This window comes from Cyprinus carpio, chromosome B22 (assembly GCF_018340385.1).
Source record: "Cyprinus carpio isolate SPL01 chromosome B22, ASM1834038v1, whole genome shotgun sequence".
Lineage (NCBI taxonomy): Eukaryota > Metazoa > Chordata > Actinopteri > Cypriniformes > Cyprinidae > Cyprinus > Cyprinus carpio.
In genome coordinates, this window is record NC_056618.1 from 23,064,944 (window position 1) to 23,083,261 (window position 18,318).

Consider the following 18,318-nt stretch of genomic DNA (forward strand, 5'->3'; position numbering starts at 1 on the left):
TTCTTCCTCTGTTGGCAATGGTTGGCATTTGCCACATGTGCACCACCACGTCTCGTTAGATCTTCGTCTGCCCGATGCTTGAGAGGTGTGTGTCGCCGCAGCATTCTCGTCCATCTGCCTAATTTCTTCCTCTGTGTATTCCGGTTCAAAAAGGTAGGGCAGGGCGAAAAACTCCCATCTCATCTTCTCTTCTAAGTTCAAAATCGTCAGACATCGTTGTTTTACCTTTTAACTTCCTTTTTTTTGTAAACGGCGTTTAATTTTCTTTGCACGTTCAACTTGTAAACACTGACACGATACTTCCGCCTACGTCAAGCTTGACCTTTTCAACGTAATTGCGTATTACGTGACGTCTTCAACGCGCATCACAGTACAGAGCAAGGCCAGCGTTTGTGCTTATAAAACTTAAACTTTTTTATTTATTTTGGAAATGACCGATCGTTTCGCTAGATAAGACCCTTATTCATCGTCTGATATCGTTTAAAGCCATTTGAAGCTGCACTGAAACTGTCATTTGGACCTTGAACCGTTTGGGTCCCATTAGAGTCCATTACATGGGGGAAAATCCTGGAATGTTTTCATCAAAAACCTTAATTCCTTTTCGACTGAAGAAAGAAAGACATGGACATCTTGGATGACATGGGGGTGAGTAAATTATCAGCAAAAAAGTTTTTTTAAAAGTGAACTTCTCCTTTAAGTGAAAGAAAAAAAAAAAAAAGTATACTCACATAACTGTATACTTAATATTAAAAAATACATTTTGTTCAATGAAATGTTAGACCTTAGGTATAAAATGACTAAATGCATAAAAGCAAATGACAGAAAATGACCAGTGTGAGATTTTCATTAAGTTCTGCAAATGATTCAAAGAGCTTTTTATTCCTTTTCTGAATCTAGCCTTAACCGCAAGAACTGCGAAAAAAAGATAATTATTTAGCGTTACCCTCCACAGGACAAATATCATCAAAATAGTCATCTGCAAAGCGAAGCATCTGCTGTAGAGCGGTGAGCAGCAGGACGTCACAGTTGAGCTCCAGCTCCAGCTCCTGACTGTAGTTCTTCACCGGTAACACACAAGGCACCGGCACACCCAACCAAGAGCTCACCTCCTGCACCTGCAGACACAAAACAACACCTCACGCTCTCTGAGTCCTGTAGCAACAGACATCTGATCATGTGACCGCGTCTCACCTTTGTCTTGATGTAGGAACTGACATAAAGACTTTGAAGATCTTCCTCCACTAGAGGACATGCTTCATCTACTTTTGTCATCAAGACGATCTGAGAGATGCCTGAAATTGTTGAGGTACGTTTTAATGTACATAACGCTCTATGTACAACCTACTTTATATTAGCCACAAGATTGGTGTAAATATGTTCTCTTACCCAGTGAGTTCACTTTTCTGCGTATGGAAGCAAGTTTTTCCTGTAGTTTGTCAGACATGAGGGAGATTTTGGTGGTGTCTATCACATACACCACACAGTGGATCTTCTCCTGTAGAGATGCAGGTCTGGAGGACTTTTGCTCATCAGGTTGAAACGGTGCCATGGGGTTGAACAATTGAGAATAATTTAAATAAAATCAATTTTACTGATAAATATACATTTGCAAGCCAAAAACATGAACCTATGCTCTTACTTTATAGCGGTCTGGTACGTGACCTTGAAGAATGCTGCTGATGTCCTCAATATCCAGTCCTGCACCTGACTGCTCCTCGAGTCCCATGGTGTCACACAACACAAAAGGCAACGGCTTTTCCTCACGACCATCATTCACTGGATAAGTGCGAAACTAGCAACAAACAGGAATCTTTGCAGAAGAATTGTTGTTTTATTTTACAAACAAGGCAGGTTCAGAAGTCCTGCTGAATCTGTACCTGTACAGTTAGACTAGTGCCTGCAGATCCTGACATGGCTTTGTTGGTCACATGACCAGTGAAGATGGAGTTGATGGAGTTGAAGAAACTGGATTTTCCAGCACCTACAGGACCGATCATTAGGATTCTGACACGACTCACAGATGTCATCAGGGGTTTATGGTTCTTAATCAATCCCATGAGCTCTGCTCTTCGTCTACAACAAAGATCAGTTTTATTAGTTCAGATTAGCACAGGAAATTTGCAAAAGAGAGATAAACTAGAAACATACTCAGGTGTCCATAGAACATTCCTCCATGGTTTCTCCTCAGTGCTGACTTCAGGCTCTGGGAATCGTAGAACAAAGATAGAATGTTTTAATGACACTAAATAAGTTAATTATTTTAAAGAAACAGAAATTAATATGCACATAAAGTGGTAATAAAGCGGAGGATTGACTTACCCTGTTCCACTTTATACACCTCACATTCAGTCAGCTGAGTGTCATTGCCATACATTGATGAGGTATTAATATTGAATGCATTCCCTCCTTGATGATACACAACTGGTTGGTTGTTGTGGCAAAAGTACAGCTGTTGGCCAAAGTTTGGCCATTTAGCGTCATCATAACGTGCGTTATATCCACTGTTAATTTTGATGTAGCTAGAGGTTCCACTTTTAAAACTGAACAGGAAAGCTTCCTCATCTGAAATTTCCCTCCCACTTTGAGCAAAATCTACACTAGTGTATCCACCAAAGATGTAGTCTGAATTATTGTAGGCTACAACTAAGGTGGGACCCTGGCGGTCACATCTCTGGTGGAAGGCAGAAGCTTTATATCCATGGACTGAAGCTTTGTAGAGAAGAGACAGTTCCACATTCCCTAGTGAGGCACAAAGCTGTTCTCTTCGCTCTTCTGGTAAATTAGAAGTGAGGGTATCTGTGCTGACTTTTCTAACTTTGGCTTTTTGCATCTGTGCCAAAAGAAAAAGAAAATAATAATAATAATAATAATAATAACGCAGCAAGTCTTAAAAGTGCATTATGATCTGTTCAGTTGTGATTTAAGAGCATGTATGTTCTGTTCCTGTGTTATGTGTTCTTTTTAAATGGGGCCTTTAAGGGGTGGAAGTTCTTCTTGAGAAAGAGTCTGCGCACTTGTGTGTGGATGGAATTTTGGGAAAACGTTCCAAAAGTTTTCAGTTTTGTGTCGAGAAGCATTGTTAGACGAGCGTTCACGATAGTAAAATAAAGCCCAAAATCGTTAAGAGAGTTAGCAACTAATTTAATCGTTACAATTTTATCATATGGATTTTTTAACTTACATTTTAAGACTTTAATATACATACTCAGTAATTAAAAACACCATCAAACACTACAAACATTACATTCTTAACGCATTCTATTTAGATTTGACTATAGAGTACCAATTCGAGAGGACGCAGCCTTCAAAGTACAGTCTGTAACGTTATATATGAACTCTTCGTCACCTTTGTCACTGCGGAAAAAAACTGAAAATAAACAGTGAACACCGAATTAACACTGAAAAGCTAATTTGTTTAAATTAAAATATAATGTTCGATTCATTGCTATTCAATAAACTTGCTGGAAGATAAACACTGGATAATAACCTATATTTAAACCTTAAGTGAATAAATTAATGTGTGCATATACTCAAATAGTTATTGTTCATTGAAAACTAGCTTTGTCACTTACGTTTTGTAGAACAAGAAACCTCGAAATGCTTCAGTGTTTTGGTATTTAGACTCAAGACAAGGAAGTCCATTAACGTTTAACAGCACTGCTATTTGCTTAGGCGTGTTTGGAAGTCATACTGTTATATAAAACATCTCAATAAAAGCATTCATCTCTTGGAATTTTTTTTTTTTTTAACAACACTGACGTTGGGTCTTAACCACAAAGGATTTAAAGGCGCAGTAATACAAAAAGAAAGTAATAGGGAGACATGGGATGCTTGTACTTTGTGCTTTAACGTGCTCAATTCTCAATTCAATAACCAATATCTTTGTGTAATTTAAAAATTTTATTTAAGAAAAATGTCGAAATTCAATTTCAGTGAATCTTGTTAGTATAGGAGCAAGAAAATACTACAACATAGCATCATGCATCACTCATTAAGAGTAAATGATTTTGTGCCTCTCTGTAATGGTACCACAAGGCATCGCTCATTTACAGATCTCAGGCTTCTGAAGGAATGTAGACTCAAAAGAGTGAGTGAGTGAGTGAGTGGAAGTATGAGGGTGCTGAGCCTGTGGCTGTTCTGTACGCAAGCATCAATGTCTTGAACTTGATGCAAGCCACAACCGGCAGGAAGTGCAGAGAGATTGGGCTTGTTGATGACCAGTCGTCCTGCTGCATTCTGAATCAGTTGTAGAGGTTTGATTGTACATGATGGAAGTCCAGCCAGAATAGCGCTACAGTAGTCCAGCATAGAAATGACAAGGGCCTGGACAAGAAGTTGTGCAGCATGCTCCTTTAGGAAGGGCTCAGTCTTCAGTAGGTTGAGCTGTAGGTGATTCTGGTTGAAATGAAAGATAGAGCTGTGTGTCATCAGCATAGCAATGTTAGGACAAACCATGTGCCTGTATGATGGGTCTCAGTGATGTAGTGTATATGGAGAAGAGGAAGGGTCCAAGAACTGATCCCTGTTGATGTGCTTTGGATTGACAGTGCATTTCGGAGTGGCGGCTGGCTTGACCGCAGTGGATTGGAGGTGGTACATATGCTCTTACATATCCAGTAGGGCTCAAACGATTAGTTGACATTATCGACAACGCAGACAATAAAAAATTGTCAACAAATAACAAACTGACTCTGACTGATTAATTTTTTCCTAATCATGCTAAAGTTTTCAGACTATGAGCCATTCACACTTCCCATAAAGGACAGATTATTGAAATGGAATGGTTCTTTTGTATTGCAAACATGATACTTGACTCTGAACTGCTGCTAATCATTATTCTTTTGTCTATAATATTCTGACCATTAGGGCCTGTCTCACACCTAGATTGCGTACACTTCTTCATTTCATCGTTGTTGTTTTTAGCGGATATGCACGAGCATCAAGACACGTTTACATTAATCTCAACCTTTTCGAAGTTCTTTTTGCCCCCGAACGAAAACAAGCTTCGTTTGAAATATATCGGGGCCTTTAGCCTTCCCCTGGCCACGGGGACTCGGGGAAAAAAAAGCCACTTAATCGGACAAAAATGCCTCTGCATAAACAAATTAAATCTATTATGTCTGTTGCTAACAACGTGAAAATGAATAGACAGTGTCGATTGCTGCTCATGCACCGTATTTAAGTGTTCCGCATTTTAACCTATCACACACAATTCTGTTGAGATTAGGAATGCAATGGCCAATCAGACGTTCAGAGGAGTCATCACTGAAACTCATCAGCTTTGTTGAGTGTGCGCGCATTCTCTGACTGAATTCCGAACTCTTACGAATTCTCTCATCATAAACAACAAAGCGCAGATGTAGGCTATGTACAATGTAAGAGATTCATTTCACAATGTATACAGATTCAGTGATTATAATGATAGTCTTTTTTTGAGAGTGCTTAAATTCGCGTTCAAAGTTAGTGATAATGTCACTTTCTATATACAGGTCCTTCTCAAAAAATTAGCATATTGTGAAAAAGTTCATTATTTTCCATAATGTAATGATAAAAATTAAACTTTCATATATTTTAGATTCATTGCACACCAACTGAAATATTTCAGGTCTTTTATTGTTTTAATACTGATGATTTTGGCATACAGCTCATGAAAACCCAAAATCTCAAAAAATTAGCATATCATGAAAAGGTTCTCTGAACGAGATATTAACCTAATCATCTGAATCAACTAATTAACTCTAAACACCTGCAAAAGATTCCTGAGGCTTTTAAAACTCCCAGCCTGGTTCATTACTCAAAACCGCAATCATGGGTAAGACTGCCGACCTGACTGCTGTCCAGAAGGCCATCATTGACACCCTCAAGCGAGAGGGTAAGACACAGAAAGAAATTTGTGAACGAATAGGCTGTTCCCAGAGTGCTGTATCAAGGCACCTCAGTGGGAAGTCTGTGGGAAGGAAAAAGTGTGGCAAAAAAAAACGCTGCACAACGAGAAGAGGTGACCGGACCCTGAGGAAGATTGTGGAGAAGGACCGATTCCAGACCTTGGGGGACCTGCGGAAGCAGTGGACTGAGTCTGGAGTAGAAACATCCAGAGCCACCGTGCACAGGCGTGTGCTTTTGAACCAGAAACAGCGGCAGAAACGCCTGACCTGGGCTACAGAGAAGCAGCACTGGACTGTTGCTCAGTGGTCCAAAGTACTTTTTTCGGATGAAAGCAAATTTTGCATGTCATTCGGAAATCAAGGTGCCAGAGTCTGGAGGAAGACTGGGGAGAAGGAAATGCCAAAATGCCTGAAGTCCAGTGTCAAGTACCCACAGTCAGTGATGGTCTGGGGTGCCATGTCAGCTGCTGGTGTTGGTCCACTGTGTTTTATCAAGGGCAGGGTCAATGCAGCTAGCTATCAGGAGATTTTGGAGCACTTCATGCTTCCATCTGCTGAAAAGCTTTATGGAGATGAAGATTTCGTTTTTTCAGCACGACCTGGCACCTGCTCACAGTGCCAAAACCACTGGTAAATGGTTTACTGACCATGGTATTACTGTGCTCAATTGGCCTGCCAACTCTCCTGACCTGAACCCCATAGAGAATCTGTGGGATATTGTGAAGAGAAAGTTGAGAGACGCAAGACCCAACACTCTGGATGAGCTTAAGGCCTCTATCCAAGCATCCTGGGCCTCCATAACACCTCAGCAGTGCCACAGGCTGATTGCCTCCATACCACGCCGCATTGAAGCAGTCATTTCTGCAAAAGGATTCCCGACCAAGTATTGAGTGCATAACTGAACATAATTACTTGAAGGTTGACTTTTTTGTATTATTAAAAACACTTTTCTTTTATTGGTCGGATGAAATATGCTAATTTTTTTAGATAGGAATTTTGGGTTTTCATGAGCTGTATGCCAAAATCATCAGTATTAAAACAATAAAAGACCTGAAATATTTCAGTTGGTGTGCAATGAATCTAAAATATATGAAAGTTTAATTTTTATCATTACATTATGGAAAATAATGAACTTTTTCACAATATGCTAATTTTTTGAGAAGGACCTGTATAATTTATTAGTTGAATAACCGCTTTTTAATTCTCTCTCTCACACACACACACACACACACACACACACACACACACACACACACACACACGAATATGTAGTTTAGGCGTAACGGTTTTCTATACTGTACAAACTGTATATTCTATCCCCATACCTATATCCATCACGGAAAAATGCATGTTTAAAATTTCAATTAAACACCGTTTGGTATTTTTTTTAAGCCATTTGGTTTAAGAGGGCATAGGAAGTGAACTAAAAAACCAATAACACATACAAATACACAAGCCACGAAGGACATTTGGGGCCCATGAACCACATACCAGACAGACCAGCGCCGGCGCTGTGGTGGGGCATTCGAGGGCCGTGCCCCCCCTAGCGGTCATTGATGCCCCTCCTACAGGCCATGGCGTGGCCCCAAAAAATAAAACTAAAAAAAATAAAAATATTAAATGTTCAAACTGCAACTTAAATTAAATAAAATAAAAAGAATGGGGAAAATGCATAATTTTGGTTGTTCATGGCACGTTACTAGGCTTCGTCATGGTGAATGTTTATTGGTCGCCGAGTAAACTTGTTACATTTGATTTGCAGCACGCACAAAATCCATTTCAAGTTGAAAAACAGTTTGTCCGTCTATATTATAGACAGTTATTAGCAACTAATTAAAAAAAAAAAAAAAAAAAAAAAAAAAATGGATTTACGAAAATGGTTTAGACCGCCGCAGCCTCGTCAATCAGCAGACTTAGATACTCCGGCCACGACCACCAGTACTACGGTCTATGAGAGCCGAGCTGGCCCTTCTTCTGCGAATGCTAGCTCCGGACAACCGCCAAAAGATTTAATACGCAGACATTTGTGTGATGATGTCCTACTCGTTTTCTGAAGAAAAAAGTCTTAAGTTTTCAGAAACATCTATAAGAAAAAACTTTGTCTGATGGGGACATTTTTTATTTATTTTTTGGCGGTTTTTTAAAGCTTCAAACTGATTCAGTGTTTTATTTTTGTCGTCGTAATTTGTTAATTATTTAAGTATAAAAAATATATTGCTATTTATTGTAGGCCTATTTTAGGTTTTTTTATTTAGCCTATATTATATTTATATTATTATTTTCTGTCCTGTTCTGTTGTTTAGGCTATCTGTTCTGGGCCGGGTTTCCCGATAACGATGTAGCCTAGCCTATCTTAGCTCTTAAAAGCGCTCTCTACGTGCAAGGTTATAAACATTAGCCGCAATTCCTAGCGCTTTTCCCAAAAATGTAGGCTACTGAACTCGTAGAACGCGAGAATAGGCTACGAGTCGCTGTCCATTCGCAAAGTGCTAAACTAGGCTATACTAACCTTATATGGAATCGTATTCTGAACGTTTTAATTAACAGTCGTCATCTGTTGTGTATTAGGAATCAAGACAGGTAAAAATAAAATAAAAAAAATTATATAATGACATTCTTGTAAATAATAAAAAACTCCATAATCACGGGAAGAAGGAGGCGGCAACCGGCGAACATTCAAATAAAACTTTAATTACCAAATAAAGATAAAACAGCGCGACAGCCCCTCACGGTCGACTGCCGCGCACAAACAAAAACCAAACACAAAATAAAACTCAGGCCTGGTCCTCTCTCGTCCTTCACTGTCGTCGCTCCTCATTTGTATCCTTCCGATCTCCTCCGTGGGAATCGAGACAGGTGAGTGGAGCAGGTGTCGCTCATTTCCCAATCACTCCACCGGCCTCGCTCCGTTCCCACGGCTCTCGGCCCCGCCCCACTCGTCACAATTCTATATAGATAGATCATTGGAGCTAACATTCTAGGGTAGAATGTCATTCTATATAGATCATTGGAGCTAACTGACTCTTGCCGTATCCGGTCGGCAAAACAGCAAATTTCAGCGCTGTCTTCTGTTCCTCTTTTAGATAAAAACCCAAGTCTAAATCGTTCATTGTCATTCTATATAGATCTTTCAGATTTAGGTCTGGATTTCCATGCTACTATGATGTTGCCAATGCGTCAAAAAAATATTTATCAAACGACAGTGCCCCCCCCGCCGATGATCCAACAGTGTTTTCCAAAAATATCCCAAAAAAACCCACCCAAAAACACACACACTAGGGTGACCAGACGTCCCGGTTTCGCTGAAAAAGAACCTGTATGTGTAGGGAACAGTCACGGCTCGTATCAATATTTTATATGCAGTTATGAGAGAGGGAGAGCAGTTATATTAGGCGCCTTCGACTTGAAGCAGCGCTGCACAGAATGATCACTGTATGACATCAAAGTACCGCGAGAGCGATTCGAATGGATTGGATCCGTGTGCTCTCTTATCGCTCTCGCGGAACTTTGATGTCTTACAGTGATCAAACTGTGCAGCGCTGCTTCAAGTTGAACGCGCCTATGAACTTCGTGCGATTGCTTCGGAAATTGGCAGGTCGTAAAATCGTACGATTTTTAGATAAACTCACTCGTGACGTGTGCGTGGACATACGATCTTCCGACCATCCGAATTCGCACCGTGTAGGCCCGCCTTTAGGAAGATAATTATAATTTCATAATTATCGATCTTGGCGTGAAAGGGCTTTTGCTCAAAGTTATTTGAAGCAGAAAAAGATGCTGCGTTGGCCGGGAATCGAACCCGGGTCAACTGCTTGGAAGGCAGCTATGCTCACCACTATACCACCAACGCTTGCCTACTAGTGTGCACTACAGACGTCACATACTCAGCAAAAAAATCACATCAAAACCAATACATGACGTGAATCTTGTAGACTAGAATAAAATAAAACGCGTCGCTCTTTCTGGCGAAATTAGTTGTGTTGAATTCAATATGTGTTTTAGCCGGCGGATGTTTTACAGACGATTTATTTGTCAGGTTAATCAGTTAAATCTCTCAGTTCCAATGATTGATGCCTGATACACAGAACTGCAGCAATGTGTACAACATTCTTAAAACAATTCTCCAGCATTCACAATCTTTTTCGACGAGAAAAGAAACAAGTAGGCTACGGAGACAGATTAGTCTCAAATATAATTCACGCCAAAAACACTATTCACACATGCGTAAACAATTTCACATGCATGAAACCTAATTCACGTACACACAAAAAAAAAATTCACGTGCGTGAAAAAAAAAATATATTCACAAAAAGCAATTCACATGCGCAAAATAAAATTATATATTCATAAAATACATTTCACAAATGCAAAACACAATTCGTAGATATACAACTGTGCACAAAAACCTTTGAATGTTTAAAATGTACGAGTGTCTGAATGTACAAATCGTCATTTACTACGAATCCACTCGGATTTGTGTGTGTGTGTTTTTTGAGACTTTCCTGGCAGAGCTCTCTTCCCACGTGGGTCTGTCGTACTCTTTAGCCAATCAGATGCGAGCTTACCATTCAACCAATCAAATCATAAGCCACTGAGACTGCATTCAAGGAGCACGATTCTGCGCACCTTTTGCGCAATATGGATTAATTAGAACGGAAATTAAGCCTTTACATCAATAATCCCATAGACAGTAAAAGAAATGAACACAGCGACCCAATTGGAACTCAATTGAGACAAGTGAAGCCCATTTTTAACGATTTTTAGAACTTCCGTTTCTGACGCGCAGACTCAAACTAAGCTTGATGACGTCAGCAACCTGTCTGACAGATGTAAATCTTCTAGTAGCTGTGCGTGCAAACTGCCATCGTTAATCTTGCAGAGACGGCGAGCTTGAGCGGGGAGTTGGCGTGAGTGAGCAGGAGTAAGTATTCTGATTAATTATTTTGTATAGTATTTTAAAATGTAACGCCAGGGCTTCTATGGGCTTCTCTCTTGACGTCTCCCCGATTGCCTGCGAGCTTCTGAATACACTCTCGGTGGCTTATGATATGATTGGTTGAATGGTAAGCTCGCATCTGATTGGCTAAAGAGTACGACAGACCCACGTGGGAAGAGAGCTCTGCCAGGAAAGTCTCAAAAACACACACACAAATCCGAGTGGATTCGTAGTAAAATGACGATTTGTACATTCAGACACTCATACATTTTAAACATTCAAAGGTTTTTGTGCACAGTTGTATATCTACGAATTGTGTTTTGCATTTGTGAAATGTATTTTATGAATATATAATTTTATTTGCGCATGTGAATTGCTTTTTGTGAATATATTTTTTTTTCACGCACGTGAATTTTCTTGTGTGTACGTGAATTAGGTTTCATGCATGTGAAATTGTTTACGCATGTGTGAATCTCTTCATTACACCAAAATATATCAGAGAATCAAATTCATTCACAGTAGGCTACCATGTGATAAATTTGCGTAGCCGCGGAATTTTTCCAGACAGCATCTCGGGGTTCTTCATTACACCAGTAGGTGGCAGTGTTGCCAACTAATTTTCAGGGGATCGAGTTCATTGCGCGATGACGACATTGCGCGTTTTTTTAAAAAAACCACCACACAACAAATAGACTACTACACAACCATATTACTCAAATCTCATCGAAAAATCTTTTTTAAATGTTATTTGTTAAAAAAAAAATTTATAAACAAAATATTTTAATTTGTAAAAGTAAAATAAATAGCACTTTTTTTTACAACATTGAATTATTGAACAGTTACAAATTTTATGCATTTTCTTATTAACTAGTAAAACTGCACATTCTGAACAATTATAGTTTTAAGCAGTGTACTGGTAGCTAGTTAGTATGCTACACAAAAGTCTATAAAAATAGGTCACAATCTACTGTTTATATGAAGGAACAGTCCATATTTATTTTTCACAGGTGTCTTACCTGTGTTTTCAATTCCACATTGTATTTTGTGTTTTCAGGTTACAGGTTACAACTTAAAAGATAACATCCTGGCAGAAAATGACCAGTACCTTTTCAGTTTTTCCACATATATTGTTCTTACACTGTACCTAACTGAACAACAATTATATATACAAGCTAATAACATGCTGTATCATAAATGTGCATTTATTATTGACCATTTGGAACTAGCAACTTAATGCACATTTGATGTTTGTACTGTTAAGCATCTTTCTCTAGCTCTCTCCAGGTTGATGTGCTTCTTTTTTATCATTTGAGTCACTTTACAAAAGTTGCTAAAAGTTGCCAAAAACTTTTAAAAAAATAGCTAAATTTGTTGCTAGAGGTGCTTTTTGAAAAAAAAGTTGCTAGGGTAGTCTGAAAAATTGTTAAAACTAGCAACAAAATTGCTAAGTTGGCAACACTGGTAGGTGGCGGCAAGTGACTTATGAGCGAGTCTGAATCATTCACTGAACCGATTCCTTCAAACATGTTGATCCATTCAGAAAATTAACTGACATTACCAAGGTTTACAAGAGCAAGCCATTCAGCAGGTCGTATGTCATGCTTGATTATAATGTTTATAGGAACTTTAAATTAGGTTGTTAAATATATTTTCTATGTAAAAGTAATTGTTTAGTCTTAGAAATGTGTTTAATAATTGTTAAATTTTTATTTAATTCAAATTTAAAAAAAAAAACCCAATCAATTCTAGTGTTATACTTTAAACCTTATCATGGAACAGGAATGTACTGTAACAAACAACTACAACAGCAACCATGCAACATATGTGAAAGTGACAAAAAAAATTGCATTTCCTTTTCTTGATTGGGTATGATTGTGAACTAAAATGTAGCACTGTTTAGATTAGTCTACTCAGTTAAAATACAACCCCAATTCCAGTGGAGCTGGGACGTTTCGTAAAAATGCAATAAAATCAAGAATCTATGATTTGTTCATTCTCTTTAACTTTTATTTACTTGAAGAAAAAAAAAAGATTTCCAAAGTTTTCACTGACCAGCGTAAATGTATTTCGTAAATCTGAACTAATTTTGATTTCGATGGCTGCAGCACATTCCAAAAAAGTTGGGACAGAGGCAAAATAAAAGTGAAAAGGTTATAGAATATCTACTTTAAACTGTTTTAAAACAGATCACAGTAAGCAGGTGAATTGGTAATATGTTAAGGTATCATGTTCGGGTATAAAAGGAGCATCTCAGTCTTTGCAATCAAAGCTGGATCATGGATCATGCGTGACCTTTGATCCCTCAGATGGCATTGCATAAGAAATCGTCATGCTGCTGTGTTAAATATAGCCACATGGGCTCCGGAGTACTTCAGAAAACCACTGTCATTTACCACAGTCTTCTGCTGCATCAAGAAATGCAACTTGAATATCTGTTACTCTAGCAGAGATCTATACATCAATTCTATGCAGTGATGCTGCTGGGTTCTCTGAGCCAGAGCTCATCTCAGATAGTCAAAAAGACAGTGGTAAGGTGTGCTGTACTCAGATGAGTCCACATTTCAAATTGTTTCTGGGAAAAATGGATTTCGAGTTCTCAGTCCCAAAGACCAAAGGGACCATCCGGACTTTCATCAGTGACAGAGGCAAAAGCAAACATCTGACATGATATAATAATTCAAAACAGCAAACATCACTGGCAAATGTCATAAGTTACAATTTACAATTAACAATGAGACATTACAGAGAAATATACAGAGATATATACGGCCATCAAGATGATGTCTTTCATAGGAAATAAATGGTTATTAGATCATAACAATGCCAGCTCTCAGTCTGCATGTGCTACAATAGACTGGCCTGCCTGCAGTCAAAATTTGTTCATATTAACAAAATACATTTATGTCGGTCAGTAAAAACTTTGGAAATGTTTTCTTTGTACTATTGTCAATTAAATAAAAGTTAAAGAGAATGAACAAATCACAGATTCTTGATTTTATTGCTTCTCTGAAACTGGGGTTGTATTTTAACTGAATTGACTAGTCTAAACAATCAGTGCTAAATTATTGTGTGTATATATATAAGACTATATATATATATATATATATATATACCAATAAAAGTGTTCAAAAAGTCAAGACATTACTACCAATAAAAGTGTTCAAAATAGTCCATCTTTATTAGTCCTCTTACTGAGCATAAAGTCACAGAAGCCCAAAAATCATAACAAAAGTGAAGAATTCACAATCCCTTAATAAACATCAGGCTATAGAAGAAAATTACACAAATTAAGTGAAAGTAAAAAAAAAAAAAAGTATACTCACGTAACTGTATACTCAATATTAAAAAATACATTTTGTTCAATGAAATGTTAGACCTTAAGTATAAAAGTACTAAATGCATAAAAGCAAATGACAGAAAATGACCAGTGTGAGATTTTCATTAAGTTCTGCAAATGATTCAAAGAGCTTTTTATTCCTTTTCTGAATCTAGCCTTAAACGCAAGAACTGCGAAAAAAAGATAATTATTTAGGGTTACCCTCCACAGAACGAATATCATCAAAATAGTCATCTGCAAAGCGAAGAATCTGCTGTAGAGCGGTGAGCAGCAGGACGTCACAGTTGAGCTCCAGCTCCAGCTCCTGACTGTAGTTCTTCACCGGTAACACACAAGACACCGGCACACCCAAAGCCACCGAGAGCTCACCTCCTGCACCTGCAGACACAAAACAACACCTCACTCTCTCTGAGTCCTGTAGCAACAGACATCTGATCATGTGACCGCGTCTTACCTTTGTCTTGATGTAGGAACTGACATAAAGGCTTTGAAGATCTTCCTCCACTAGAGGACATGCTTCATCTACTTTTGTCATCAAGACGATCTGAGAGATGCCTGAAATTGTTGAGGTACATTTTAAGGTACATAACGCTCTATGTACAATCTACTTTATATTAGTCACAAGATTGGTGTAAATATGTTCTCTTACCCAGTGAGTTCACTTTTCTGCGTATGGAAGCAAGTTTTTCCTGTAGTTTGTCAGACATGAGGGAGATTTTGGTGGCGTCTATCACATACACCACACAGTGGATCTTCTCCTGAAGAGATGCAGGTCTGGAGGACTTTTGCTTATCAGGTTGAAACGGTGCCATGGGATTGAACTGAATTTAGAACAAGTTTAATGATAAATATATATTTGCAAGCCAAAAACATGAACCTATGCTCTTACTTTATAGCGGTCTGGTACGTGACCTTGAAGAATGCTGCTGATGTCCTCAATATCCAGTCCTGCACCTGACTGCTCCTCGAGTCCCATGGTGTCACACAACACAAATGGCAATGGCTTTCCTTCACGACCATCATTCACTGGATAAGTGCGAAACTACCAACAAACAGGAATCTTTGCAGAAGAATTGTTGTTTTATTTTACAAACCAAGGCAGGTTCAGAAGTCCTGCTGAATCTGTACCTGTACAGTTAGACTAGTGCCTGCAGATCCTGACATGGCTTTGTTGGTCACATGACCAGTGAAGATGGAGTTGATGGAGTTGAAGAAACTTGATTTTCCAGCACCTACAGGACCGATCATTAGGATTCTGACACGACTCACAGATGTCATCAGGGGTTTATGGTTCTTAATCAATCCCATGAGCTCTGCTCTTCGCTCTACAACAAAGATCAGTTTTATTAGTTCAGATTAGCACAGGAAATTTGCAAAAGAGAGATAAACTAGAAACATACTCAGGTGTCCATAGAACATTCCTCCATGGTTTCTCCTCAGTGCTGACTTCAGGCTCTGGGAATCGTAGAACAAAGATAAATGTTTTTAATGACACTAAATAAGTTAATAATTTAAAAAAAAAAGGAAATTAATATGCACATAAAGTGGTAATAAAGTGGAGGATTGACTTACCCTGTTCCACTTTATACACCTCACATTCAGTCAGCTGAGTGTCATTGCCATACATTGATGAGGTATTAATATTGAATGCATTCCCTCCTTGATGATACACAACTGGTTGGTTGTTGTGGCAAAAGTACAGCTGTTGGCCAAAGTTTGGCCATTTAGCGTCATTATAACGTGCATTATATCCACTGTTAATTTTGATGTAGCTAGAGGTTCCACTTTTAAAACTGAACAGGAAAGCTTCCCTATCTGAAATTTCCCTCCCACTTTGAGCATAATCTACACTAGTGTATCCACCAAAGATGTAGCCTGAACGGTTGTAGGCTACAATTAGGGTGGGACCCTGATTGTCACATTTCTGGTGGAAGGCAGAAGCTTGATATCCATGAACTGAAGCTTTGTAGAGAAGAGACAGTTCCACATTCCCCAGCAAAGCACAGAGCTGCTTTCTTTTCTCTTCTGTTAAATCAGGAGTGATGCTGACTTTTCTAACTTTTGCTTTTTGCATCTGTGCCAAAAAAAGAGAGTAAAAGTAAAAAAAAAAAAAAAAAAAAAACCAAAACAAAACAAAAGAAAACTGAAACACACTTTCTTTTAAGGACAGTGTCCACAGCACCATTTCTGTGTAACACAGTGAGTAAATAATGACAAAATGTTCATTAATGGGTGAACTAACACTTTAAGCATTATTTTCATAACTCTGTTAAAAATTTAAATTAAAAATACAAATATGAATATTCAAATCCAAAAAACAAAACAAAAAAAAAACCAAATAAAGACTACGTTTTCTTTTTCTTACAGGGTGAATCCAACTGACATTTAATGTTTTATAGTTTTGACACCATACGCATTCACAAGAGAAATTGAAACTGAATTATATATATATATATATCCATACGCATTCACAAGAGAAATTGAAACTGAAACTAAAAACTGTATTTGTTCAAATAAAAAATTTAATGTTTTATAGTTTTGACACCATACGCATTCACAAGAGAAATTGAAACTGAAACTAAAAACTGTATTTGTTCAAATAAAAATACATAAAGTTCGATTCATTGCTATGCAATCAGTTCATTGAAAGATAAATACTAGTTTTGCATCAGATAAATAACTTTATCCTTTAAGCAGAAGAACTTTTGTGAACTCCTAGGATCACGTGCGAGTTGCTGTCTATAAAATAATTAGTAATGTTTAAGTATAGTACAGTAGCATAAGCATAATATTTAGCCTACTTATATGTTTTGTACATGCATAACAGTGCTTTTTAAATAGTCGCTTACGTTTCCCAGGTACGCTCCTTCTTTGCAGAAAAACGGAAACACTTTCTCTTGTGAACTTCGAACTTCTGTGCACTTTTCTAGTTACGTTCTCGTTTAACACCACTGCTATCATTGAACGTCTTGACTTAGTCACAGGCAGTGCAATATTTTTGGCTTGTCCAAATACCCACACTCGTGGTCTTTGGACTTGACTACTTCTATGACGTATTTGCTGTAATTGACCCAAGTGTTCAAGTGAGGATGAAGACCACAAGTGTGTGTCGAACTTTTCATTACCTGATGGGACACATAGTGTTGTAAAAATGTGTTTACAAAGCTTTGTTTTAATTTTATATAACCTAGTTTGCATTTTAAAATCAACTTCTGTTCAGCAGTCCCTAAAGCATGACATCATTTTGGTGCTTCTAATTAAGTGATAAAAAGCAGTTTCAAATGTTATACAAAATAAATATACTAATCTTTGTTAGTGTAGCACTTTGTTTTACTACCAAATTATATGTGTTATCTTTATTATTAATATTTAACTTATGTATTGTAAAGGTTTTCGTGACCTCTCACCATCTTGGTAAAAAGTCTCACGATTTATTTCCAGAACATGATGCATGATGGGATACACTAAGCCGAGATAGTGTGAGTTTAGTGTGTGTTAAGGGCACTGCGCATTGGCATTTTTAAGATCTGGACAGTCTTGCGCACATACTTGGCCAAGTAAGCTCTTCTGTGTCAGCCGCGCCACAAAATTACATTTTTATACGTGTATTTACACTTTGATTTGAAAGAAAACAGCACATCCTTCGTTCAGCTCATATTCTCCAAAATGGTGCTGCGGTGATGTGGAGTGACACAGAGGAGACAAATTGTTGAATAAAGTCATTATTTTTGTTTTATTCGTGTACAAAAAGTATTCTTGTTGCTTCATAACGCTATGGTTGAATCACTGATGGCAGATGGAGTATTCTGACGATGCTTTTCATACTTTCCTGGACCTTGACAGTGTTATTTATTTGGCAGTCTGTGGGACAGTCACAAGCCTCCCGGTTTTCATCCAAAATATCTTAAATTGTGTTCCAAAGATGAATGAAGCTTTTACGGGTTTGGAACGATATGGGAGTAAGTGATTAATGACAAAATTTTCATTTTGGGGTGGAATATCCCTTTAAGGTACGTCACATACAGCTCTATGTACAACCAGGGCCAGCCCTGGCCAATTTGAAAAGTGTTTGATTTCCAGTAGATGGCAGCAATGTTCTACTAGCCCATTCTATTGTTATCACAAGGAATTATACTGAGAAATGTACATCTTTAAAGTGA

General features: G+C 38.0%; 2 protein-coding genes and 1 non-coding gene across 4 annotated transcripts in view; all 3 read right to left on the minus strand.

Annotated features, from left to right (window-relative positions):
* Positions 1-717: 717 nt before the first annotated feature.
* Positions 718-18,318, minus strand: part of LOC109047342 (interferon-induced protein 44-like) — a 39,260-nt gene continuing 21,659 nt past the window's right edge. Inside the window, exons 1-8 of one of the 2 annotated variants that reach the window (XM_042749197.1) lie at positions 3,573-3,736; positions 2,320-2,830; positions 2,149-2,203; positions 1,878-2,073; positions 1,640-1,792; positions 1,387-1,558; positions 1,192-1,292; positions 718-1,115 (exon numbers count right to left, since the gene is read on the minus strand). In XM_042749197.1, the coding sequence (XP_042605131.1) occupies positions 930-1,115; positions 1,192-1,292; positions 1,387-1,558; positions 1,640-1,792; positions 1,878-2,073; positions 2,149-2,203; positions 2,320-2,830 (1,374 nt within the window). In that variant the 5' untranslated portion in view covers positions 3,573-3,736 and the 3' untranslated portion in view covers positions 718-929. Of the gene's footprint in view, positions 1,116-1,191; positions 1,293-1,386; positions 1,559-1,639; positions 1,793-1,877; positions 2,074-2,148; positions 2,204-2,319; positions 2,831-3,572; positions 3,737-18,318 lie in introns of those variants that run through there. The other variant, XM_042749198.1, reaches the window with a different exon arrangement.
* Positions 9,664-9,735, minus strand: trnag-ucc. Its single transcript has one exon. It is a non-coding gene; the product is annotated as a tRNA-Gly (tRNA).
* On the minus strand, positions 14,346-17,232 carry LOC109088054 (interferon-induced protein 44-like). The gene is made up of 8 exons (XM_042748918.1): positions 17,008-17,232; positions 15,731-16,232; positions 15,555-15,613; positions 15,287-15,481; positions 15,048-15,200; positions 14,808-14,979; positions 14,603-14,713; positions 14,346-14,527 (listed from the first exon to the last, which is right to left on the minus strand). Exons 2-8 carry the CDS (start codon positions 16,230-16,232, stop codon positions 14,346-14,348), a joined length of 1,374 nt encoding a protein of 457 aa, XP_042604852.1. The 5' UTR covers positions 17,008-17,232.

Excerpts from the sequence above, each read along its gene's own strand:
- LOC109088054 (XM_042748918.1), bottom strand. The coding sequence starts at position 16,232 with ATGCAAAAAGCAAAAGTTAGAAAAGTCAGCATCACTCCTGATTTAACA. Across the intron at positions 15,201-15,286 it reads GCACTAGTCTAACTGTACAG|TTTCGCACTTATCCAGTGAA; the intron begins GTACAGATTCAG and ends GTTTGTTGGTAG. Across the intron at positions 14,714-14,807 it reads CAGAAAAGTGAACTCACTGG|GCATCTCTCAGATCGTCTTG; the intron begins GTAAGAGAACAT and ends CAACAATTTCAG.